The sequence below is a fragment of the Apis laboriosa genome, unplaced genomic scaffold, assembly GCF_014066325.1.
Source record: "Apis laboriosa isolate Shangri-la unplaced genomic scaffold, ASM1406632v1 scaffold14_cov150, whole genome shotgun sequence".
Lineage (NCBI taxonomy): Eukaryota > Metazoa > Arthropoda > Insecta > Hymenoptera > Apidae > Apis > Apis laboriosa.
Window position 1 is genome coordinate 1,004,620 of NW_025221798.1, and position 27,450 is coordinate 1,032,069.

At 25.0% G+C, this 27,450-nt stretch overlaps 1 protein-coding gene across 4 annotated transcripts; it reads left to right on the forward strand.

The window, feature by feature from the left end:
* The first annotated feature begins 398 nt into the window (after positions 1-398).
* LOC122710587 (lethal(2) giant larvae protein homolog 1) lies at positions 399-26,738 on the forward strand. 4 transcript variants are annotated; one of them, XM_043928516.1, is made up of 16 exons: positions 444-584; positions 758-2,359; positions 9,627-9,724; positions 13,961-14,051; positions 19,600-19,841; positions 20,804-20,942; positions 21,865-22,052; positions 22,150-22,435; positions 22,559-23,315; positions 23,409-23,565; positions 23,652-23,797; positions 23,879-24,395; positions 24,468-24,745; positions 25,026-25,161; positions 25,386-25,603; positions 25,928-26,738. In XM_043928516.1, exons 3-16 carry the CDS (start codon positions 9,690-9,692, stop codon positions 26,026-26,028), a joined length of 3,291 nt encoding a protein of 1,096 aa, XP_043784451.1. In that variant the 5' UTR covers positions 444-584; positions 758-2,359; positions 9,627-9,689; the 3' UTR covers positions 26,029-26,738. The 4 variants fall into 4 exon arrangements, with proteins under 4 accessions (XP_043784448.1, XP_043784450.1, XP_043784452.1 ...); XM_043928513.1 differs by lacking the exon at positions 758-2,359 and having other exon boundaries at positions 399-584; positions 25,928-26,737; XM_043928515.1 differs by lacking the exon at positions 758-2,359 and having other exon boundaries at positions 399-584; positions 25,404-25,603; positions 25,928-26,737.
* The last annotated feature ends 712 nt before the right edge of the window (positions 26,739-27,450 follow it).

The following is a 27,450-nucleotide window of genomic DNA, read 5'->3' on the forward strand; positions in this document are numbered from 1 at the left end:
TAATAATAGTATATAATAATAGTATTATGTTTAATTTTTAATATTATATATATATTAAAAAATTTGACTTATTATGTCATTCGTAATATATCAAAATGTTATTTTACTTTTTTCTTAAAATGTAATCGATTTTAAAATTTAATTTTGATTAATTGATTTACATCGTAATAATTTATATAAAAAATATAAACTAATAACTTATCTTTTTTGAATAATGACTTATTATAAAAATTTTAAAAAATAAAATATATTTTCACGAACGTAACGGTCAATGATTGAATAAAGTGAAAGTGGGTATTCTATTGCGAGGTTTGGTAGGCCTGATCGAGGTCATTGTTCGTACGGGCGCGCCCGACTAGGCTTTCGTTCCAACTCCAGCCGAACGTAGACGATTTTGGCCGAGCATGGTCGAATGTAACCGAAACATATGATTGGTGGAAAGCCGACGCGACGGCAAAAGACATGTCGCACCGCTCGAGGAAGAGACAACGCCGACAGAGATGTTGAAGTTTATCAGAGGGAAGGGCCAACAACCTACGGCCGAGCGACAGAAACTACAAAAGGATCTTTTTGCCTTTCGAAAGGTGAGTCTTGATTAAAAGTTTCATCTATATCCGGCCGGCGAAATGTGCCGACACTTTCTTCTACTCGCCTGCTTCTATAAAACATTACAATAGTGTTCGCTTAGCTGCAACAGCTCCAGACTTTATAGTTCCAATTATTTGGAGAAATGTAGTGTAGAAATTTCTTTTTCCAGCTTACTCAAATCTCAATAATGTGGAAATTAGAATGGAATACAACAATAAATTATTTAGTATATGCAATTCTTCATAAAAAAGATCCAGAAGCTGTTGCAGCTAAACGAGCACTACTCTATGTAGCCGAATACCTCATCGCCGATATGAACGTGAAGCCAGTTCTAAGAACTGGTGGGGATATGGATTTGCAATTAAGCGGGTAAAAATTGTTATAGTTAAGCGGTTACTATTGTATTTTTCTAGACGTCGAGATTGAATGAAATAGATTAGCCTCGCTTTTATGACAAAACAATATTACCATGGATAAATATCCATGTTATACATATTTAAATATTCATGTGCTGGAGTTTTCAATGGAAAGCGAACAATTTCGATGCATTGCATAGAAGCTATTTTGTATTTTTTTTATTCAGAGGAAAGTGAGAGTATACATTGAGATAAATTCGTTTTCATTTTTATATTTAAAGTATAGCTCTTGAGGTTAAATCTGGTTCTTTCATTCGATTATTTCAGATTTTTGAAAGAACATTATAAATCATTTTTCTCATATATATATAAATTTTTAATATTTTAATTGAAAAAATACTAATCAAATCATTGAATTTGATAAACGTCAGAAGGTTAACCTTATCAGACAGCTATCGGTTTTTAAACCAAAGCGATCCTTCATTTCTTTCTGTTTTATTTACACGTTCATTGTTTATAAGTCAACAAGCTTGCAATTGAAAGTTTATTCTGTTACCATGTCAGATAGTAATCTCGTGTTTCGTGATATCACGATGTTGACACACGATACGTTTTACAGAATACAAGCTCTTTTTACGCGTAAGCTTCCCGATCGTTTTACAGATAAATCTTGTCTTTAAAAAAAAGAAAAAGAAAAAAAAACGTAAAAAGATAGTGAATATCGCGACTCAAGGAGATTCATAAATATACCATGATATAATTCATATATAATAGATAAAAAAAACTTGTTCCAAATTTATTTTCGATAAAAGAATATGAATGAATTCGACTTTAATTACTAGTTATCAAATTATACATAACATATAAAATTCCAAGATTTGCCATTTTCATAGGTTACTGACATTTATGAATAACAAATATAATAAATACTTTTTATAATATTAAACGAATATTTAAAAAAATTTTTTGTTTTTTTCGTTTTCGAGTTGATCTTGTTTAAATAAAATCATTTTCTATTAATTTGAAAGAAGCGAAATATATTTAATCAACACAACGCTATCCAGACTACTTTTTAAGCTGCTTTCATACGATGGAATATTAAGATTCTAAAATTGCCTTCATCCAAGAACATGATACAGCGTATTTTAAGAATGAACAGTGCGGAATCAACAGGTCGATACCCGAACGTAATCGATACCGAAAGTCTAGAAGACGACCAGTGGCCGAGACACGGTGCAAGAGAGTCAGGATTATTGTGGTCGTGTATGGTGTGTGTGGTGCGTTTCTTTAGCGGTTCTGTCTCGGTTGGCTGTCATCGTCGCCAGCCATCGGGTGCACTGTCGCGAAACCTTATCGCGGTTTAATTCTCTGCCTGCTGGATTCGAAGTTTGACGACACGGATTGCGAAAATAGACGTAAGTGCAATCAGGTCGTGCCGGTTCTGATCGATCCGTGATGAAGGACGATTTTTCTTTGATACTTCGTGAATCCCTTAAACTGTTACAATTGAAATTGTATATTATTATCCCATGTTTCTTTCATTTTATTATTTTTCGTAACACGGGAAGTATACAAATTCACAATAAGACTATTTCATTTGATATGTATAATGTTACTTTCGTTCGGTCAGAAAATAAAATAGGAAATGTAGGTTAATCTATAGGTTAAGCAATTACAGACAAAAGTAGCACACTTTGCGCGGTAAGATGTACGAGTTGAAAAAAGTAGAAAGCCCTCAGCATGGAGGGTGCTTGTTGCTTTAATTAAAGCGGTCACATTTACGCAAACTTGATGTCTTCAATATACAAATTGGAATGATCGAAATACGAAATAATAGTTAATTTAGATTACATCATTGTTAAACGTTCCTATTTTATGTCGAAAAAAGGTGTGGAATAACAATTTACAAAAAAAAAAGGATAATCTTGAAATCTTTAGAAATTATAATAAATATTTTAGAAAAAGACAAAAAAAATCATTTTTTAGATGTTATAATATAATATAATATATAATATTTTAAATGTTATAATATTTTAAAAGTAAAAAAAACTGTGTTAAAATAAAAAAGAATGATTATATTTTAATAATTTCTTTCCAAATTATTTCGGACATATTGTTTGATCTTTAAAATCGATTTTTTTATATATATCGATAATTTTATATATTTTTTCTAGAAAGAAAAAAATATGAGGGAAGATATTATCGGTTTTCTGTGCAAACAAATGTGTGATAAGATGCTTAGCCCTTTTCATGTTCAGTTTTAATATATAAGCATGAATGTACCGTTAGACTAAGCTGGTTGAGTTATGGACTTGCAACATGCGGATTATTTCAAAGATTTTAATGTAAATTAATAAGACAAAATGATGATTACATAAATGATTACATATATTATTTCATTCAATTATTATTTTATATTTAGTAATTTTAGTTATAGAAAATATAAAAATATTTTTATTTGCTAAGATGTGATTATAATATTATATTAAAATATTAATAATTAATTTTTTAGAATGTTTATTCTTTATAAGTATAAAGCAAATAATAAATTCTGGAATATATATTGAATATTCTAGAAAATTATGTACTTATAATACCAACATGAAACAAGTGTTCATATTAAAGAAATGTCACATCGAATTATCGATCCAATAATAACTTTAATATTTTTAGGAATAAAATTAGAGCATTGTACTTGATTGAATATTTTTCTTATCAAAATGAACTGTAAAAGTTTTGTAGTTATATATTATCTAATATTATCTTAGATAATATTACAAAATTTAAAAATTTATGAAAATCTTTTATAGTTTTATTATTGGTTAACTTTATAATTTCATACAAATTGATAAAATCAATATTTCAAAAATTGACTTTTTTTTTTCTATATATGATTATAAGAATATTCTTTAATAGATAATTAAGATAATTTTAATCGAGATTAGACTTATTAAAATTATTAAAATTAACTTTATACTTTAAATATATTTATCCATAGAATTGGATATATTCAAAAGTATTATAAATTAAATTGTTATTACCGTATAGTAATTTTATTAAAGTAGAATAATATTTGAATATTTATTTCAAAATTTAACTAAAAATTAAATTAATAAATAAACTTATTAAAATAACATTTTTGTATCACAAATAATCTTAATTTGAATCAATTATTTCAAATATTACTTTTTCTATTATTATTTATCATGGAAAATAAGCAAATAAATGTAGAAAAAATAAATTAATTTGAAAAATAAACTTTTTATATTTTTTAATTGAAAATATATTTCTTCATATTCTCACAAATTTATTAAATTAATTAATTCTTTTAAAATTTTAATCAATATAGAAATTATTAATTCAAATTCCTTAATTTAAATTAAGGAAATATATTATTATATTATATTATATAATTTATATTATATTAATTACATTCATATTAATTATATTATTATTTAATATAAAAAATATTAAATGTTTTATTCTAAGTATATAAACATTTTATTCATTCAATTCATTTAATTCAATTCATTATTATTTAATATTATTCTATTATTATTTTTGAATTGTATAAAAATTAAAATATTTTTAACATATATAATTAAATAAAACGTAAATGTATAAGATATTGAAGTAGTATGATTATGTATACGTAAATGTGTGTACGTCGGAACGAGTAACCTGAGCAATAGATGCGTGATGAGGATTGAACGAATGTTTACGATTTCATGAATGCACGTGAATGTACGTGTCTCGTGAAAATTTGTTTCCATAAATTTGACAATAATATATATTATATGTGTGAAATTTATGAAAACATCAAAATCTTAATGAATTTTAATATACCAGATATTTCGTAGATTCAAGAAAGTTAACAGAATGTTAGGTTATAATTTTTTAATTTCAAAAAATTCTTTCGTAAAAAATCTATTGCTGTAAATAAAATTATTATTAATATCTTATAGCATGAATTAATAATAATATAGCATGAATTAATAAAATTAATAAAAAATTAAAATATAGTTACAATATAGTTTTTAAATAATTGTACGTATATATATATATATATAAATTATAATTTCCAACATTAAAAACATTAATAATGCAAAATGCAATTATACAACAATTATAATACTAATGCAATATATGCAATATGTGTTAGTGCAAAAAATATTGAAAAATAAAGAATTTATTTTTTATATAAAATTAATTTTTAGGGATAGTGAATGAATTTAATTCTATAGAGGTGAGATTAAAATTAAGTCAGATTAAAGATTATCAGAGAATCCTTTGTTATTCTGTATCGGCTTATGCTTTCGTATCATCTTACTTTAATTTTTTCAGTATACGAAAAAATCTCTTAAAAATGAAAAGTATGACATCTTTTTTCATGAAAATTACTTGACAATGAGTCAAGGTCTTATTTTTTCCTTGGTGTTGCACAGCTGTTTCTCTAATCGTATTGTAAAAACGCGTCAAATGGTATAAGGATAATCAAAATTTTGAGAATTTATCAAGAATGTTTAGATAAAAAAATATCTCGGCATTTTTTAAATTTTTAACAATCTATTATCGGTTATTTTCGAACATTTCAATATTTTGACGTAGCAAATTTATTTTACATCCAATTTAACAAATATATTTTTCGTTATAATACATATCCCAATCGTTATTTTGAAAGATAAAGATATTTCAATTACATTAGTTACGAAATAGAAGCATTAGAGAATCATCGTTTTTTCAAGGTTTCGCTATTATGTTAATCTCTCTTTGATATATTAATCATTAGTTGTATTCTTAGTAGAGAAGAATGTATTGATAAGGAAGAACATAATTTTCATCTTTCGTCCTTCGGAAATATAAACAAATTATTCGAACCTCGTTCGATAAGAAAATCTTATCGAGAATAACAAAGACGTTTAAGAGATTAATTTCTAATGCTTTCATCCTATGTAATAGGATATACATTGTTACAAAGTGTAATACAAAAATGTTTTAATTGCTGAACGTAAAAAAGATTCTTTATGATTCAGTTTACAAAGTAAGGGGATAAGTACTTCTGTATCATCAATCGATAAAACCGCTCGATTAACGGGAATTTACGAAATCTGACTCATCGATGAGTAATCGGTGCGCTTCTCGGTCAAAAATTGGTGCCTGTGGAATTGATGCCATTGTAAAAGTTATATCGAGAAAGTCGGAAATGATTGTCATGAATAATTAGCGTTAATTACATTGAAAACGAGTCGCGGAAAAGGACGATCGTTAACCCAAGTATCGTTGTTTCTCTTAATTAAGTTTGCCTCATATTCTATTTAATTGCCACGTTACAGTTCACATTTTTTTTTTATTTTTCATTTTAACTATTTGAACGGATGAACTTGTATTAAGCGTTACAGATGAATTTTTCGTATCGCTCAAAAGATAATTGGCTTTTTTTTTGTTATTACTTAATTATTATTTCTATAATTATTTATAATAAATTTTTTTTTCTTATATTAGTAATATGATAAATATTATAGTAATAAATTTTTTCTTATATCATATGTTTAAATATCTTGTTTTTTATGATGCAAAATAAATTTAACAAGTAAAATTTTATTTTAAAAGAAATTTAAACGTAAAAGTAAATTTTTTTTAAGATTTATAGCACCAATGTGCAGATTTGATTAATATTAGCTAGTATATCTTTTATTTTAAATGTAATAATTATATTTCTCAAATATTTTATTCTCAACACTATTAAATTTAACGTACGACGAACGCAATAGTTGCAGTCAGGAAATCATTTTGTGCACAACGGTACATCTTTTCATATACATGAATCTATCTTTTTCTTTTTTTAAATAAAAAATTATTTTTATTTTTTCTTTGAAAGAAATATTGCTATTAATATATTCATATTCTTTTCATGAATTAGAATTATTTATTTTAAAAATATAATTAAGTTTAGTAATTATTAGAATATAAATTTTTATTTATTAATATGATAAAACATTTCGTCATTTGTTGTGATTTATAATTTAATAAAGACAAAAATTTTTTAAATATTATTAATATAAAAATATAAAAATATTTTGTAAAATCATTTAAGTATAATAACGACTTTAATAATGAAATTTTTAAAATAAATATTAAAAAAATCTATTTTTTTTATATTTTGTAAAAAATAAAATTTTTACAACATACAAACACATATTTCACATATTTTCATAAAATATCAATTTTATGAAACAGTAAATTAGAAAATACAAACAGAAAATATATATATATACATATAAACATTTTAAACATTTTATGATAAATTCATATTATCATTTGCAATTTTATTATTTGTTTATTTCTTTTTAAATCATTTAAATTGTACTTTAAAAATTTCTTTTATTAAAAACAAAGAGAATGTAGGTGACCTCCTTCAACTGAGACGTCCTGTATACTATTTCACTTCTCTTATATTTCTGCCTTCTCTGTTATCATCATTTTTGTTACACATCATCAAGGTATAATCCTGATGACTTGCTGCACGAATACATATTATTAATAACAAATAATTATCTGTTTCTTTGTATGATATAAAAGTGATATTTACTTTATATTTATTTTATTTGTAAAAAAATTTATTTTGTTTATTGATTATATAGATTTGTAAAAAAATAATATTTTTGTTTATTATATATATCCTTGAATCCATTATTCTGATTGATATATATATCTGGAAAATAATAACATAATGTAATTTTAATATCAATAGTCATTGTTGAAAATAAAAAAGAAAAAATATTTAAGCAAGTAGTTATTTTAATATTTTTGTTTATTTATTTAAATTTTATCAATTTAAACTTTTATCTTCTTTTATAGAAATATTAAAATGTACGTGTTGGTTCAGTGTGAAATTATTCACTTCATTGGGTCCAAGAATGGGTTCTCTCTTTCCAGTGGTGGGGATGACTTCTTAATGTATATACGCGAAAAATATCCGAGCACATAATGGATAAACACTGTATTTGTGAATTCAACATGTGGTTATATCGACTATATAATAAAAGTAGTTAAGGCAAATAGATGGAAGTCGAGTAAAATAGATAAAAGATTATTAATTCTCGTTAAAATCTAATCCTTGAGAAATTGATAACTAATTAATTGTGAGATAAATTGGAAATTGAATATTGAATTAATCATTCATTTAATATTTTCATCTTAGAAGAATTTCTTATACGATAGTCATTTGAACTTGGGATTATTTTGAACTTTAATTTTATGTTCTATTTACAGGTAATATGATTTTAATATATTCTGCTTATGAATTTTATGAATAAATTGATATTTATCGAGGATCAAACTTTTGCCTTCGAGCACGCATATATACAACAGCGCAGATAGCGACTATTTTTAGCGACTTTCTCGTATAAATAGTTCGCTGATTAAGGCAGACAACATACAATTATTATAAAGAATGGTCAGACGAAATGACCAAAGCAATTTATGAATCGAGTATTATGATGTCATTTAACACATTAAATAAGAAGCTTTCAGAAAAGCTTAAAGATATTTTATGTATATTCATGTGGATTTTTGTTTCTAACTTTTAAAATATATTTGGTTTTATAAATAATAATAAAATATAGAATTCATTTATATAAATAAAAATACAATATCTTTGTAAATTTATAAGAATTAATTAAATTTAACATTGTTTATTATTCAATACTTTTTTATTTTATAGAAAGGTAAATAAATAACATTCTCATGTAAAAATTTATTTTATGTTCGAAATAAGAGAAATTATGTATTTTGGGTCAAAAGTGACTCGACGTCTGCCGTGCACATGATAACTTCGCAATCCGAAGGTTAAGGTGAAGAGATTGCAGATTTAATTTCATAAATTGATGACAGCATCTGTTCTTGTTCCATTTAAAATCGTTTCAACACATAAATGCGAGAATTATTCATTAGATACTAGGATAATTAAGATAATGAACAGTATAAATTGTATGAAATGTTACTCATTCACTATCTCTTATCGAATAAGAAATGTTGAATAACTGGTTAATAAATAAAAAACATTATATCTAAATGATTTAAACACAAAAAAATATTATTAACCATTTCGTTACGAAAGAATATTAAATAATCATAATGCTAAAAGCATACATAAAGCTATAAAGTAAAATCAATTATATTTCTATTTACATGGACATTTGTTGTGACAATGGTATAAGTAAAAAATTATGATTTTATGAAAAAGATTTTATATGAAAAAGAAACGATTTTGAATAATTTAATTGTAGTTAATTACTATAAAAACATCACATTAAAAAACTAAATTAAAAACGATTTGAAAATTTATTTACAATCACTTATTTTACTATAATTAATTATTTAAAAATATTTATTTAATTACTTCTTTTATGAATAAAAAATTGCTTTTTAAGTTAATTTAATTTTTAAATTAATTATTTAATTTTTAAATTAAAAATTTTATATTTAAAGTATTTCCTTTATTTCGATAGTACATAGCATAGCGAAAGGATTATACATCGAAATATTGGTTAAAAGCAATCCTAACCTATTCAGAATACTCAAGTATAGATTAATAATTATACATTGATTTTTTATTACCACTGATTCCGTTAACAGTTGTAATTACTCTGACTAATAACAATCATTTCCTGTTCTTTGCAGACGGTGCAACATGGATTCCCAAATAAACCCACAGCCCTCGCATGGGATCCGAGTTTGCGGTTGATGATCATTGGCACGGCATCCGGCGCCATTAAGGTGTATCCTTTTTACTCTCGTTCATTCTGTTGCTTTCTACTATCTTGCCTTTCTTTTTTCTTTATTTTCTCTTCTCTTTTAATCCTTTTTTCTCGATTAATAATTAATAATTCGGTCAAGGTATAGTCGATGCGCGATGACGTTCGTATCCATCAATAAATGATCGAAAGGCTTCGACAGCCATTGACCATAGAGAAACAGGCACGTGATTGAAGCTGGTTTCTTCTGGTACTTTTTCTCTCCATTGTAGTTACTAATTTTAGATATGGGATACTCGATATTTTGCAATCTCGATAAAGCTATTCCTCGATTCACGCCTCAACTTTTATATAATCGCATTTTTCATTCAGAAAAATACTTTCGTGATTTTTTTTTTTTTTTTTTTTTTAAACCCGTACATAGAACGAGGGAAAATACATTATCTTCCAGTGTCATTTAGTTTTCGCGAGAAAATTATGTTCGTTGAATTCTAAAGAGTATACTTGTTAAGTGACGAAATCGAACTTATTATTAAGAGTTAGAACTTATTATTTTTCGTGAGAGGATACTGCATGTGAAAGTATCGAAGTGTTAAGAAGTCATGATTAGAAATGTAAAATAATGTTCTAATTCTGATTTATAGAATATATATAAAGAAGAATGTTTTTTTTCCTTTTTAAAAAAAGAAATTAAATTATATCTAATTTCAGATTTTTATAAATATATAAAAATTTCTAATTTTTCAAAATTAATGAATGAATAGAACTTTAAATATTTCAATATCTCTTAAAACATAAAAAAATATTAGATTAGAATATTTTATTTAGAATATTTTAATTAAAAAAAATAGAATATTCAACTTATATTTTTTCACACACAGTACATCAGTTACAGTCATGAAATGATTCTAGTACAGATCCAGTACAAATTAATGAATGAATAGAACTTTAAATATTTCAATATCTTTTAAAACAAAAAAATATTAGATTAGAATATTTTATTTAGAATATTTTAATTAAAAAAAATAGAATATTCAATTTATATTTTTTCAGAATTTGAATAATTATTATATATTAGAGAAAACATCAAAATCTTTGAGATTGAAAGTTTGAGGCTATGATTTTATTCTCAAGAAAAGATTGGTATAAACGATGTAGAATTAAGAGGGCGCTTTGGTACATAGAAATCGTATAGAATCTTAAATTCAAGTCCCGGAATTGAATCTTTATGAGCTTCAAGTAGATTCTTTTATATTTTTCCTCGTTCGAGATATTGAATGCATGCAGGAAACGTGGATTTACGATTCTATAATATTTGTGATTTGATTTTTCGAAATGCAAATTTTTGAATATTTAAAGATGAATTTTAGGTTAGGTAATGTTCAAACTGAATAAAATAAAATGGTAAGCATAGAATTCCAGTAGGCAATTGAACTAATTTTTTTACAAAACAATATTATAATAAAAAAATTTAATTTTACAATATACAACATATGTAGTTTTACGAATTATATTTATTTTATTATTCTACTTAATAAAGATACGTTGATAAAGATTGTAAAAAACAAAATGATTTATAACTTATACTATTATTATATATAATTTATAACTTATAAATATTATTATTATTATTAATTGGTAAATTATATAACTTAAATTTTAGGATCAAATCTCGAGTGGGTTCGCTTATATTTTTTTTTTCATTCTTATAATGGAAAGATTAGAGTTCGAAAACGTTAAAATATTATGTGCAAGTATATAATTTGTGGAGAAATATAGATTGAAGATAGATACCAATCAAAATTAGAAATAATAGGATGATTATAGAGATATATAAGTATATTGCGGTAGAACTCGAAAGTTGAATGCAATTCAAAGTATGAAATTTCATATTATATCACGTCCATATTTGATCATAACTGTTCGTAAACGACATTGATCACGAATGAAAGCAATTCGTGACCAGTTATTAGATTTTCGTGAAGAATTATATATTGCATCTATATATATTATATTATATTTTTCATAATAAAAACGATCTTTATTTCAATGAATAATTTTATATTTTAATTTTTAATATTCTTAATTTTTATATTTTCCATAAATATACATTTTCAAATATTATTTCCACTTTTAGCTTGAAATATATCCATCGTTGATATAGACAGATTTTATAAACAAGATGATATTCTTTATCTCTGTTCTTCATTCTGTGTTCATTGTTCGCTGAACATCAGTGTGAACTTAGCATTAAATATATCATAAAGATACATTTAATTTATATTTAATTTAATTTATTCAAAATGTCATCATGTTTTTTATTGAAAAAAAAAATCGATGGTATAATATATTTGAAAGTTTAATCAATTGAACAGAGATTCTATCGTGTCATTTTCCAGGAATCACAAATCTTTGTCCTCTTCTTTTGTTCGAGCTTCGTCCTTGTAACAACACGCAACTCTGTAACTACTGTTTCTTTTAATGTGTAGTTGACCGCAAGAATTTTAAATCATTCCAGAAACATGTCCAATTCGAAGTTATGCAAAACAATTTTGAGATCTTTAAGATTCATTATCGAAGAAACATTTAGAAATTAATTAACGCGTAGAAATAACGTCGAAGACATATTTTTATTACATCGTTACCTAGTTTTGTGTCAGGTCGATTATTGATTCAGTAGGACCGTAATCAGAATAGTTCATTTCACATTATTAAAAAAATTAGAATTTTTATTGGAAATTTTATTATATAAATTTCTGTTTATAAAACATCGAATATTTAAAAATACATTTCAGGATTAAAATAAATATATATATTGATTGTAATATGATATTGATACGAATTGAGTTTGTATTATAAATAATACATTATAATATGTTTTAATGATTTTAATATGAATTTATTTAAATTTATATTAGTGTATCTTATTTATAATAATAAAAATAACGTATAATATTATTAAAGAACATAAAAAAATAATTTAGTATTGTTATATTAATATTATTGAAATGTATATAATATATATATAATCAATAAATAGATCATCAGATAAATTAAACAAAAATATAGTTTATCATAATGCTATAAATATTTTGACTTTCTCAAATGTTTATAAAATTGTACGATTTCCAAATAGATGGGAAAAAAGGAATTGTTACAAGAAGGATAACATAATACTTACATAAATCTTTAAAATCAGATTTTTTTCAATAATTATGGAATCAAAAATTAATCTATATAAATTAATTTTAATTAAGTTGCTTTTAATATTTATATTTACAAATATAAAAATAATTCTTTGAAAAATTATATGATATAATAATATAATAAATTTTAATTTATATATTTATATATATTATATATATATTTATATTATATTAATATATATTATATATAATAATAATTTAATAAATTTAAAAAATAGAAAACTCAAATGACAATTAAAAAATTAATAAATTTATATTTAAAAACAAATGACACGTGGACAAATTTATGGACAAATTTTATACTATCTTACTTTTAATATATACTTGGCAATTAAAAATAATAGAGTTATTTGCTCAAATAAATATTTATCTATTTATGTAATTATATTTCAATGTTTCTATATTATAATATTGTATCAATAATAATTTATGTATTTTGTATATGAAGGTGTCTCAAAGCAAAATCGCTTGAAAACATAAGAAATTCTTCTATTCCTTTGCAAATCTAACAAATAAAGTTTGAAAAATTTAAATGATAAACCAAAAGATTTGATTTTCAATATGCTTCTTGTTTCATTACACGATGTTCGAATGGCTACGTAATCGGTAGATGATCATTATCATTTCGTAAGACGGATGATAAATGTTTTTATCGTATCTCGAAGGTAATTTTATTTGCAATTGATATTAGCCAGGCAATTGATATAAACGATTTAATAAGTTATTAGAAAATTCTTACAAAAAATTTTTTTTCTTATTTGGAATTTGCTTTTGTCCCTTTGATAATATATCAATGTGTCTAATCGATGATTTAAGAAATTATTCAATTCAAACTGCACACAATTATTGCACGATTGAAGATATTGAGAATCTGAAGAGAATACAGAAGATCTATATACATTACTCGGATCGAGTACAATCGTTTCTGTCAATATATTAAATCGGGTCATTTTTGAAACAAAAACAGTGTTTATCTCTGGATAGAAACGAAGATTGATATATTTGCAATAAGAGCTATTTATTTTTTTCTATTTTCCTTGACCGAAGATCACAGATTCGGTAGGCCAGGTGTGGAATTCTATGGACAACACACTATTGAAAGTGGAGAGAATGCTGTCACGAAGATTGTTGCTTTGCCCAACGAGGTAAACGTCATTCTATTATTATATATGTATACAATATAGTGCTTGCTCAAATTTCACTAAAATCACCACCTATTCAGTGGTTTTCACTAAGCGAGAAAAAACTAGATATAATAAGAACAAGTAAGATAGATATACTTTAAAGGAATATTGTAAGAAAAAAAAAAATAATCAATAAAGAAAACTTCGCTTTCTGTAATTTTTATGAAATTTTTTATTTTTATGAAAATAAGATCAATTGAATTGATGAGATTCGATTAAAATAAATTCAAACATGACATAAATCGAATTAATTTTATTAATAATCATTGTCGATAATAGTAATTAATTATTAAAATTAGTTCAATTTATGTTGTGAATTTAAGTATTATCTTTATAAAATATATAATACAATAATAACTATATAATAAATAATAAATAAACATCAAAATCATAGAAAATTGAAATTTTCTTTATTGCTTGATTATTCTTTTTCACATGACACAATTTCTTTAAGTAATTTTTGTTCGATATATTAGATCTATCTTACTTTCTCTAGTTATATTTATTTTCTTATTTTGTCGAACTATACTCGAGTCAATTCTTAGAAAAAAAAAAGTTATCCTATTCATGAGAATTTTACTGTTGGGTCTTGAAGTTACTAATAAAATGTATCCTATAAAATAATATCCTATATTATTTTATATATCATTTTATTAAATTTGTTAAGTTGTTCATATTTTGTAAATATTATTATTTAATATTGATTTTAATATATTTTATATATTATATACGGAAATAAATATGCAAATTTATTATCATGATTCTCAAATATTGAATAAGAAAAATATTGAATATTATTGAATAAAATATAAATAAATAATTAGAATTTCAACTCGCGTAAACTGTATAAAAAATATGCAACTTATATTTACTTTGAAATCAAAGCTGACGTATCATGTTCGAATTTCTTAATGACTGCGCTAATAGTTTCTAAACTTTATGAAGAAATTATTTACTAATAGGAAATTCCAGACATTTTCCGTACTTTCAAAATAAATTAGGTTTTACTATCAGAATTTTTGTTGAACAATTACTAATACATTCATTCGAATATCATTTTACTTTCTTCGACCCGAACGTTCAGTATAATTAAGAAGCATTTAATGTATTTATATTTATTCTTTTCGTACCGATATTGCTTCGAAAATGTTTTAAAAATTATTATAAAAATCTTACATCAATAAGATATCAATTATCCAAATATATTTTTTCTTAATATACATAACGAAAACGAAATTATCAAGTGTAAGAAATTATAATTGTTGCTTGTTTTGAATTCTTTTTAATTTCATTACATCATCAAAAGATTAGTGAAACTTTGCCCGATGTTTTCATTCTAACAAATCGGTATTTATCTTATGAAGGTAACACGAAAGAAAAAAGGAAAAGAGAATCATATTCAAGGAATGGTTTAATGCCCAGTGCGCGATAGTAATATCTTTGTGTACGTCATACTTAGGTACATTGTAATCAAAAAGAGACAGTCGGAGGTGTGAAGTTATGGTTGTTTTTAAAAGTCACACGCGTTACACCGGTAACGCGACACTCTGTTCGTTGTATACAGTCTTTGCTGGGTTGCATAACTGTGTGCGACACGCGCAACGCGCTTATGCACGCATGTATATGAATAAATAATACACGAACACCATTGTCATTCCCTCCATAAAGGTCGAGAGCATATATACCGTGGAGGGTTTTATTTTCCTGTTTCCTTCCTTTTAAATACAAACCTTGACGTTAGGAAAATTTCATTGTGAAATTCATTATTTATTTTAATCAATAATGGAATCTATTAAATTTCCAATAGACGCGTTAAAATAATTATTATTTTTTTTTTTAACTCTTGATTAATAGATCGATTAATTGTGCCATGATTGGCTGGGTCATTTCTTGGGTCATTTCTGACCCATATTACTTTCTATACGAAAATCTCATATTAAGAAAAATTAAATTATATTATATTATATATATATTATATTATATTATATAACATAATTTTAGAAAGAAAATAAATTAATAATTTTTTAAAAATAAATTTTAAAAAATAATGACTCGACATCGATCGTTTAAGAAATCAAGAAAATCTATTGCTGTTAAATCTATTATGTTTCGTGGACTATTTTAAGTTTTATATTTTTCTATATTTTTCTATATTATAAAATTATATATATATATATATATATTTTTTTTTTTTTTAATTTTTCCTTTCCTTTAAATTCATATTATGAAAAAGAAATGAAAATATAGATTTCTTATTAATTAATTTTTTACTTTTGCAATTACTAAAAATGGAAAACTGATATAAAGATTGATTTTATTGCAAAATTAATATGATTTTTATTTAGATAGAAACATATGTACTTTATTTTATAATATGCACTAATTCAATTTTACATTTGCATGTATTTATATTATAGGTAATTTGGTTTTGTTAATTTGGTTCGTTAATTTTTAAAAACTTAGTTAAATAATTAACTCATTAAGATTATATTTTTCTATTATATTTCTTTAATGATTTTATTAGATATAATAATAATTTTATTATACTTCTATTGATTTATTAGATATAAAAATATAAAAAATATAGATATAATATTATGATAGAAATAATCTTTACATCTTACATAACTATTTTTTCAATCAATTTTTATTTCATTTTTATTTTTAGAAATATAGAATTAATTTTCATTATTTGTTTGCAGAGCAAATAATATATTGAAGAGTTTTTTAAAAAAATTCATAAAACAAATGTGAATTAAATGAATTTTATCAGAAATTTAACTTTTACTTTTTTAAAATTCTTCTCAATGATGATTATTCTCAAAATATTTTTTTTTTTTATAATTTTTTTAAAATATATTTAAAAACTTATAAAACAAAAATCAAAAATAAAGAAATTGCATTTATTTAGACTTACATAGACTTTGTTTTCTAATAAAATATTGATGATTAAATTAAAAATTAATGAAAATATCCCTAAATTGTTTGCACCAACGAAATAAAACTAACTTAATTTAATAACTAAACACAAAAGATTTAATAACTAAAACACAAATCTTTTTTTTTGATTTTGGTTTGTTATTTAATATAAATGTAATTAATATATATATATATATATAAAATGTATTTAATATAATATAAAATAATTAATTAAGAATGATTTATTTTAAAAAAGGCATCATAAGCATATAGTTTTTTTTAATTTAAAAAGTTTCAATTATTATTTTAGATTTTTATTTCTATTTTTATTTTCATTTTATTATTATAAATTATTAATTTTGCCAGAACATTATACATTCTTATCTCAATCATTTATCTGTACAAAATATTACAAATTATAATAAATTAAAAGTGTAAACATAATCGAAAATAACAAATCAATCATTCTGTCATTGATTAAGAAATCTGACAGCAAGTACTGAATAAATTTGAGAACTAATTATCAATGCAACAAATATGAGAAGAATAGGGAAAATTAATATATAATTAAAAAAAAATTATGAATAATAATGAATCTTTATATGTTTATTATTTTTATATCTTTATATATCTATTATTCTTATTTTTTAAATTGCTTTTAAAGATATTATAAAAAATGTTGAGAAAATAAAGAGATTCTTGAAATCTTTAAACAGATTCTTTGTTATTTTTTGAAGATAAATACAATATTATATATTGGCCAAAAAAAAAATTATAGATGAAATATTACAAATGTTAATGCAATTTCGGGCTTCTATGGATTAAATTCGTTCAATGCAGTAATAAAATCAAAATATCGCTTTCTATAAAGTATATGTATAAATATATATTTACATATATAAGTAGGTGTGGCATGTCAATCTTTGTATCGAACCAAGCACTAGTTTGCTTACGTTGCTCGATACGAGTCACGAAATTATCGTTATCGCGATCATTTTTCAAACGAATCCTAATACCGATAAGATAGCAGCTGTACGATTATAATCACCTCACCTTTTTTTTTCATGAGCTTTTTTTATTTTTCTTTACTTTCTAGGTATATTTTATTCGATAATCGATAAGAGAACATTGCGAAATGATATTTGAAGGTAATATTCAATATCGATTATCTTATAGTTCTCAAAAAATTCGTATTATATTTTCATTATTTAAAATTGAAGCTCATATTAAGAAATAAAAAATTATAACTTCCAATAATTATTTAAATTAGAAGAAAACATTAAAATAATAATATACTTTTTTGTTTTTTTTCATCTAAGCAATTAGATTAATTGTAAATAAAAAAAGAAAAATAAAGAATACAATTTTAGAAAATTTCATCATTATATGAAAATTTTATTTATTTGAATGATTTTCAGTTTAGTATAATACAAAATAAAATTGAAATCTAGAATTTATCTGAACTTAAATATTTAAATACTTTTTTATATATGATCTCTTAAAACTAATCTAACCTAATTTATTCTATGTTAAAACCTAACCTTGTCGTTGCATTGTAGAAACTAATTTTAACTAAATGTATATAATGAAAGAACCATATATGATTAAAATTTTTTCAGAGAAAATGATATACACATCTAATTATTGTACACATTAATAAAATTTGAAAATGGGATGTAAAAAATACGTTAAAAATCATGACTTCACGTGAAAGTACGAAGCACGAGTTAAACCTTCTTAACCTTGTTTTTTCCTCAAGTTTTCTTTATTGCGTGGAAAATTCATTATATATATGTAATTATGACTAAATGAAAAAAAGGACGCGGGATTTGTTTCGTGAGAAACGATGAAATCATGAAAATTGATTACAATACGATATGTATAGTCGTTTTTTTTTATCTGTATTATCATTTAAAATCATTATGAAATTTTATAAAATTTTATAAAATTACATCAATATATAAAAAGGAAAATATAAAAAGAATAATTTATGAAACGACATTCATTCATTCATTTTAAATGATTGATCAAATAAATTCTTTTTCCTTCTTTTTAAATTTGTTTCTTTGTACCAAATAATATTTATAGATGTTAATAAAAATAAAATAAGATTACATAAGATTTTTGATATTCCTTTTTTACAGTTTCTATATTTATTTAAAAAACTTAATTTATAATATTTTTTTATAATTTGTATTCTCTTGAATGTACACTTTCGTCAGACAAAAAATAATAAAGAAAAAAAAAAGCAAAATATTTTAATTGTATTTTGTCTCATATTTATCAGTAAAATCATACGAATGTGATAGATATATTTTTTATAAAAAATACCAAAATTATTTTAATTAAATTTTAAAATCTAAACTTTACATTTAAATAAAACACAGAAAAAAATCTTGAATTATCAATTGAACGTTTTGAATTATGCAATTGACATTTTGAATGCGGTCATTTTCTTCATCGCGTGAAGATAGCAAACTGCCATCTATGAAAGCATTATTATATTAAATTCACTTATGATAAAAAAATACTATAAAAAAGCGCTACTTATGGTAATACAATAATGATACATCTACAATGAATTTAACAGGGACGCGTCGTTTCTCTCTGTGACGATAACTCTCTTCATTTGTGGGAGATTAACGAGAGTTCAGTCGTGGAAACCAAATCGCTTTCGTTGGAAGGTAAATTGAAGAAAATCTCGGCGATGTGTCTTGAGTCGAGCGGCGAACACTTACTTCTGGGAACCGAGGGCGGAAACATTTATCTTTTGAACCTGAAAACATTTGTGGTGCCTGACAACATCATTTACCAGGATGTCGTAATGCAAAAGTAAGGATAATTTGTGTTTTTTTAAATTTTTTTTTTGTTAAAAACAATGAAAATAAATTTTTTAAAACAATTTCAAAATATTCATAACATCATCGTTAACGAAGTCGTAAGTCAGAATATCCGATTTTAATACATTGTTGAACAATGACAATAAGAAATTCAACGAAAAATTATTTTTTTAATTATAAGAGTGTTAATTATTCTATTTTAAAATCTAATTTAAGTTTCTTTGATTGATATTAACGAGTAAACTAATATCTCTAACTTTTCTTTATAATTTTTGTAAGATAAAGATATTGTGAAATAATAGATTTATTTATCAACATTATCAACATTAATTAGAAAAAAAATACGAACATTTAATATTTATTCTGAACAAAATTATATATATTTTATCTATTTTTTATTCACAGCACAGTATAAATTTTATTATGGAATAAAAAAAGTTATTATTAAAATACAGCAAATGTTTTATAATTATAAAAAAAAATTATCTCTATTACTTGAAAAGAAAGGACCTTTAATATTATAAGCTTCAGGACAATGCGAATAATGTAATCTAATTCAAAATCAAATATCTATAAACAATATTAATATAATAAAATTTTATTTTTGATTTCTTTACATATTTGATAGATAAAAAAAAATATCAATCATTAAATTCATAAATATTAATTACATTTTATTTGGTTTTATTTTAATCAAAGAAATTTCACAAATATTTTTTAAAAAGTTAATAAAAATTTTATTATTGGATATTGTATATTGCATTGTTTTTCTTCGTCTTCTTTTACGCTTATTTAATTTTATACTTGACAAAAAACGTAAATAAAAAATATTAAAAGTAAGAACTTCTATTAGATAACTATAAATCTTCAGGTCCATATTTATTTGCAATTATAAAATATTTGTTGTATACAGTGTTAAATTCATGTGTTCGTGACGTATCGATGTTATGACAGCGTCCCAGATGATTATAAGAAGAATCCAGGAGCAGTCGAGGCGATAGCGGAACAACCAGGTCATCCAGACAATATTCTGATAGGTTACAATCGTGGCTTAATGGTTTTGTGGAACAAAGCGACTCCTGGAGCCCAACAGGTGAGCCTTTGTATTATTGTCTTGTATCTTTTTATGTCACATGTCCATGTGTACAAGGTTATAATGTGGCATGTGTAATGACACGCTTACAAAACAGTCCGAACACACTTGCTTACTACATTTTCGGGGCAATGCTTAATCCATCGTTGGATAAAAGTGCATTTAACTAAAGCATTTAAAAAATTTCACTCCTTTGTAAAATGAAATAATATTCCATTAATCCTGCAATGATGTATTGGAGTCTTTTGTTACTCATTTTCATTATTGCAAAATAATTAAAAATATAAAACTTGCTTCTCTTTTTTTTTCTTGGTATTTAATACAGTACAGTCTAAAAATAATTTTTTCAAAATATATATTAATTCATTTTTTTCAGAATTTTTATATAATACAGATAAAATAACATATGAAGGTTATATCAATTTGAAAGATTTTAATGCGCTTGAAGAATATTAACCATTGCAAGATTAATTTTAAACAAAATTTATCATTCAATAATATTTACTGAAATGCTCAAAATAATTAATATACATTTAGCGAAACAGATTTCTTCGCAATATTATCAATATTTTATAAATAAAATACGTACATACATATACACCATATACATACAATACAATACCTTTTAATATATCAGTATATATCATTATATATTAGTTTCACATATGTCAAATATCATGTATTAAAATTTAAAGAAATAATAATTGAAAAATAGAGAAATCATAAAAGAGAGTTTATTATAAATCAAAAATAAACTTTTATGCGGTCATGAGTAAGAAATTTAAATTTAAAATATAAATACGTACCGATGGGTTAAGCACGTATTGTGACATGGTACCGCTCGTTCTGATTGTTGTTTGTGTCTTTGGTGGTTTTGGCGAACGTGTACGTGCAGCTGATGGGTTTGTTTTCGCGTACGCAGACATTCGTCTCCACGCAACAGCTGGAATCTGTCCATTGGGTCTCCGAGACCCGTTTTGTTTCCTCCCACAACGATGGATCCTATGCATTTTGGAGCGATAGCAGCGATAGCATGTTGGAGTCGACCACATTGTATGGACCGTTTCCGTGTAAAGCTATCACTAAAATTCTCGTCTATCCAACCGCAGAGTGAGTAGAGAAATATTTCATTTAATGTTCACACGATCTTTTTATTTATTGCTTGATCATTGTACAATACCAAAATAATGAATCATTGTAAAAACAGGCTTAAAGAACTGGTCTTATTTTCGGGTGGAATGCAACGCGCGAGTTACGGCGATCGTCATACAATTACTGTTATGGTTAAAGGAAAACATGTCGTTTTTGATTTCACATCAAAGGTGATTGATTTCTTCACTGTATTTTCTAAGGAAGAGGATGGAAAAGATATTCCTGCTAGTCCGGAAGCGCTTATAGTATTGGCTGAAGAAGAGATAGTGGCCATTGATTTGACTAATTCTGAATGGAAAATGATGGCATTACCTTATTTAGTATCTCTCCATGCAAGTGCGGTAAATATCATATTATTTTATAATATATAGAGTATAATTTATATACTATACTAATTATTTATACTAATAGTATAATTACTATACTATTTGTTTTTTTTTTAATATTATATTTAACATTTATAGGTCACTTGTTCACAACATGTCCCAAATGTTCCTGAAGAATTGTGGGACAATATAATCGCAGCTGGAAAAGCACAAACAGAGCATCTATATTCGGATAAACCATGGCCTATAGACGGTGGAATTATTCTTAATCAAAAATCGGGAAATGATAAACCAAAAACCAGAGAATTGTTGCTTACCGGTCACGAAGATGGCACCGTGAGATTCTGGAATGCGTCTGATGTTGCTTTAACACCTCTTTATAAATATAACACGTCCATTCTATTTACCGGTGAACATCTAGATGTTCTTGAACAACCACCAGAGGATGATGAGGATGAGTGGCCACCATTTAGAAAAGTTGGAACCTTTGATCCATATTCTGACGATCCAAGACTTGCAGTAAAAAAAGTTTTACTTTGTCCTCTGTCATCGACGTTAGTGGTTGCTGGTACAGCTGGTCACATAATTACAGCTACTATATCATCTGAACCTGTGAACAAAGAGATCAAAGCTATCACGATGAATATTGTGAACGATCGTGATGGATTTGTTTGGAAAGGTCATGATCATCTTCCGGCGAGAACAACCAGTATATCTTTCGCAGTTGGTTTTCAACCACAAAGTCTTCTTCAATTATATCCACCAGCTGCGGTTACAGCATTGGCTATACACAGTGAATGGGGATTACTTGCAGCAGGCACAGCTCATGGTTTAGCTGTTTTTGATTATACAAGAGGAAAGGCTGTTAATGTAAAATGTACACTTAATCCAAATGGTATATATATAATATATATTTATGTATTTCTTATATCAATTAATATGTTTATAAGAAAAATTAAATATTTTCCATCTTATAATGCTATTTTAGATCTTTCTGGAGCCAGTGATACACCAATTTCTAGAAGAAAATCATTCAAGAAATCATTGAGAGAATCTTTCAGAAGATTAAGGAAAGGAAGATCACAACGACGAACAAATGCTAATAGTCCAACCAGAAATACGACATCGGAGAAAAAGAAAGAAACGTGAATATATTTTTTTAAATTAGATAAATTATCTTCAAATATACCTATAGATGCATTAAATAATAAATGATTTTTAATTTTGGAAGGCCTAGTGTTGCTTCTTCGCCAAGTGGCGATCTTTCACCAGTAGAATTGAAACCTGTGGAAAGACAAGTAGAAGCAAGACCTGTAGATGATGCGTTGGGATCAATGGTTCGATGTTTATATTTTGCTAGAAGTTATATTATAAGCAGTAAGTATATTTAATTATATTAAAATTATTTCATTGAATATATAATTCATAAATATTTTTTAATATATTTTTTCATTCTAGTGCAAAACACAACGCCTACGCTTTGGGCAGGTACCAATAACGGTACAGTTTATGTGTTCACATTAGCAATTCCTGCAGGCGTTAGAAGAACAGAAGAAGATGTAAATTGTACATTAGGAAAAGAGATTCAATTAAAACATAGAGCACCTGTAATTGCAATCACAATTCTCGATGGATCTAGTGTACCGTTACCAGAACCATTCGAAGCCGAAAAAGGCGTGAGTCCTGGTCCTGATATGGCATCACCACATAGAGTTGTAATTGCTAGCGAAGAACAATTCAAAATCTTTAATCTTCCATCCTTGAAACCATATTGTAAATACAAACTTACTGCACATGAAGGTTCACGAGTAAGAAAAACAGGTTTTGCAAAATTCACATGCCCAATGGAACCTGCGGGAACACACGAAGAAACTTGTTTGTTATGTTTGACCAATCTTGGAGATTGTTTAGTGCTCAGTATTCCAGAATTGAGAAGACAGCTTAATGCTGCTGCTATTAAGAAAGAAGACATTAAGTAAGTCTGATAATCTTTAAGATTTAAATCTTTTTTTCTGAAATTATTGTCTGTATTGATTTTCTTTTTCAGCGGAATTTCTTCGTTAACATTCACAAAAGCTGGCGAAGCATTATATCTATATTCAAGTTCAGAACTGCAACGAATTTCATTGTCGGCTAATAAAGTGACAAAAGCAAACTGTGCGTTAAATTTACCACCAAATGCTAGATCATTTCCTGAAACTAATAACGAAGATACTCAAGAGGAAGGAATAATTGAAGGTACACCTGAAACGGAAGGTGAAACAACCCAGGGAAGTCAATCAGTTACAATGCAAAGGATTACAGAGAATGGTGTAGTGGGTTCTAGTGAGTATACTGTGTCAAGTTTTTTAAATCCTACTTAATATATGTTGCGATATCATTAACTTAAACGTTATCATAGGATAATATCTAAACATGCTAAATAATATTAAATGCGTAATTGCTTTGCATATCTTGTAACCTATGTAAATATTTAAATGTCGCTTTGCTACAATTACTTGTGATTTATCAAATAAGCTAGCAGCTAAATTCTATTTCTTATGCTAATTAACATCATCAAGCTCCTAATCCTTTAGTATCCGAATCTTGAATACATATATTTTAGCCGGTGGTGAAGAATCTCCGAAAGAATCACCTTTGCAACCAGCTGCAAGTACCAATGATGTAAACGCAGAAGACGATCGTCAAGACTTAAGCTCTATTGGAGATATAACGATCGATAGCGTGAAGGATCATTTGCTGTAAGTGAACGTGTTGCATATGTTATGCCTAGCTTTTTATTGTTTTATTTCACATGCTTCTTTTGCTTATCTGTTACGATTAATTTTATCATGGTGATAAAAATAATAAAATATAATAAAAAGATAAATAAAGAAAAATAGATTTAATTTAACAAGCTGGCTTTAAATATACGTTTGTTTCGCTGTGCTAATCGATGTATTTTGTATTGCCACTTGCTTGGCAGTAACAGTTCACTTTTCAGAAATGCAACGTCTTCCGAAGAACTTCACAATCGTCTTGCAGGACTTAAAATGGAGGTGACTTCACGAACTTCGGAAATCTCTACTCAAAATCAATCGCTAGTTTTAAAGACTACTACCGTTGTTTCGCAAACAACCAACAATACTACTGCTAATGGAGAGATCGAAACAAGTCAAACAAATGAAACTCAACAAGTGAACAGTGAGTGAAATCATTGCTAATTTAATTAGAGTGAATTATAAATTGATCCAGTGACCAATAATACTTTATATTTAATTTTTAACACATAATGTATTCCTTTTTAAATGTATATTTTTTAAATTAATATTTTTTAGGTTTCCCAAATAGTATTTGAAAATTGTAAATAATCATACCCTTAATAATCTCATATACTACATAATCCATCGATCGCTTAATATCATGTGTTTGTCTTTCGTCGCTTTTTAATTTTTATTTTTTATTTTTCTAATATTATTTATATTCTTTCGTTATTGTTTTGTTTTTTTGTTATTTGTTATTGCGCAGGCACTACAGTAGAAAGAGAGATTCGCAGCGGTACTGAAACTACAACAACACATGCTACAATTACTCTACCTTCAAACGTCGAGGTCATCAAACGGCACTGACAATGAAAATATTGTGTTAATTAGTATCGGATCTTACTTCAATGTTAAGCCTATACTCCGCGATCCAAATGAAAGATTTATGAATTTTTAGTGTTTCTTAAAAATCGTGCAATATACAGAAATTCTGTACTCATTCATATAAAAACTACCTCTCTTTTAATAATATAAAAAAAGGACGACAATTAAATAATATTATTTTTTTAAGACTTTTAACTGTTTTTACAAAATTTGGGTGTGACGAAATGATAGGAGGGTATCTTTACGAAAAATAAAAATTTTATCAAGACAATACATATTTCTTTTAAATTTAATAATATGTATATATTCCTTCTTTTTCTAAAAATTTTAATATTCCATTTAATTTTCTAAAAGATTTTATTTTTCTAAAAGATAATAATATTAATTTATTACTTTTAATTTTTTTAAAATTAATAATCACGATTAATTGCAATTTTCTTGCATATCTAAGAAGATTACACTGATCATTATAAAATTTGGATATCATTTGCTTAAAGATTATTTTTTTCTATTTTATTTCAATGATAAATTAATCTATCTTTAATGTATTTTATCGCTATTTCTTTATGTATAAATTTTGCATAATTGATGTTATTCAGTTTAATATTAATAAAATAAAAAATTTTTCTTCTGTTTTTAATTTCTTAAACTATTATTCAATGTGCAATTAGATGTAGTTGTTTATACATCACAATCATTCAACAAAGTTCGATTTTAATTTTAATAAATTAATATTTTAAGCGAGCGATTTTAATAATTTTGACTCAAAATAATATTAAAATAATAATAAATATGTATTTTAGATTTTATGAAACTTAATTTATAATTTTGTAGAGAATTTCTGTATATTAATTTATTTTTGAGAAACATTAAAAATTCAAAGGTATTTTATTATTTTTTCGCGGAATTTATAATTAACGAAAATTTATTTGATTTCGTTTACAATTATAAAATGAGCGAAAATATAAAATAAAAATGAAGCGAATGCGATTAATAACAATAGTGATTAATCAGAAGAAGAAAATGATTTTAAATCTCTTCTAAAAAAATAGATCCGGAAATATGTTCTTAAGAGTTAAAAGAAAATGACGTTGGCAAAATTTGTACGCAGAAGATCCGGATTTTAGCTCTCAATGGTTTTCATATTTTAAGAAAAGACAAAAAGTCACTAATATTCTTTTGCAAAAAAAAAAAAAGGAAAAAAAAATAATGCGTCCTTTTATATATTATAATTCTATAATATAATACTTTTGTATGGATAGAAATAACATTATTCACAATCAGCATTGACTTAAGAGCAGTGTGATCGATGCTGCTAATTTTTATAACGTCTGTACCTGGGTTTCGTACCCTCGTGATTATCTATGTTATATTATATGCATTTACATAGATTGTATACTATGT

Excerpts from the sequence above, each read along its gene's own strand:
- LOC122710587 (XM_043928513.1), top strand. The coding sequence starts at position 501 with ATGTTGAAGTTTATCAGAGGGAAGGGCCAACAACCTACGGCCGAGCGA. Across the intron at positions 585-9,626 it reads ATCTTTTTGCCTTTCGAAAG|ACGGTGCAACATGGATTCCC; the intron begins GTGAGTCTTGAT and ends TGTTCTTTGCAG. Across the intron at positions 24,396-24,467 it reads ATTAAGAAAGAAGACATTAA|CGGAATTTCTTCGTTAACAT; the intron begins GTAAGTCTGATA and ends TTTCTTTTTCAG.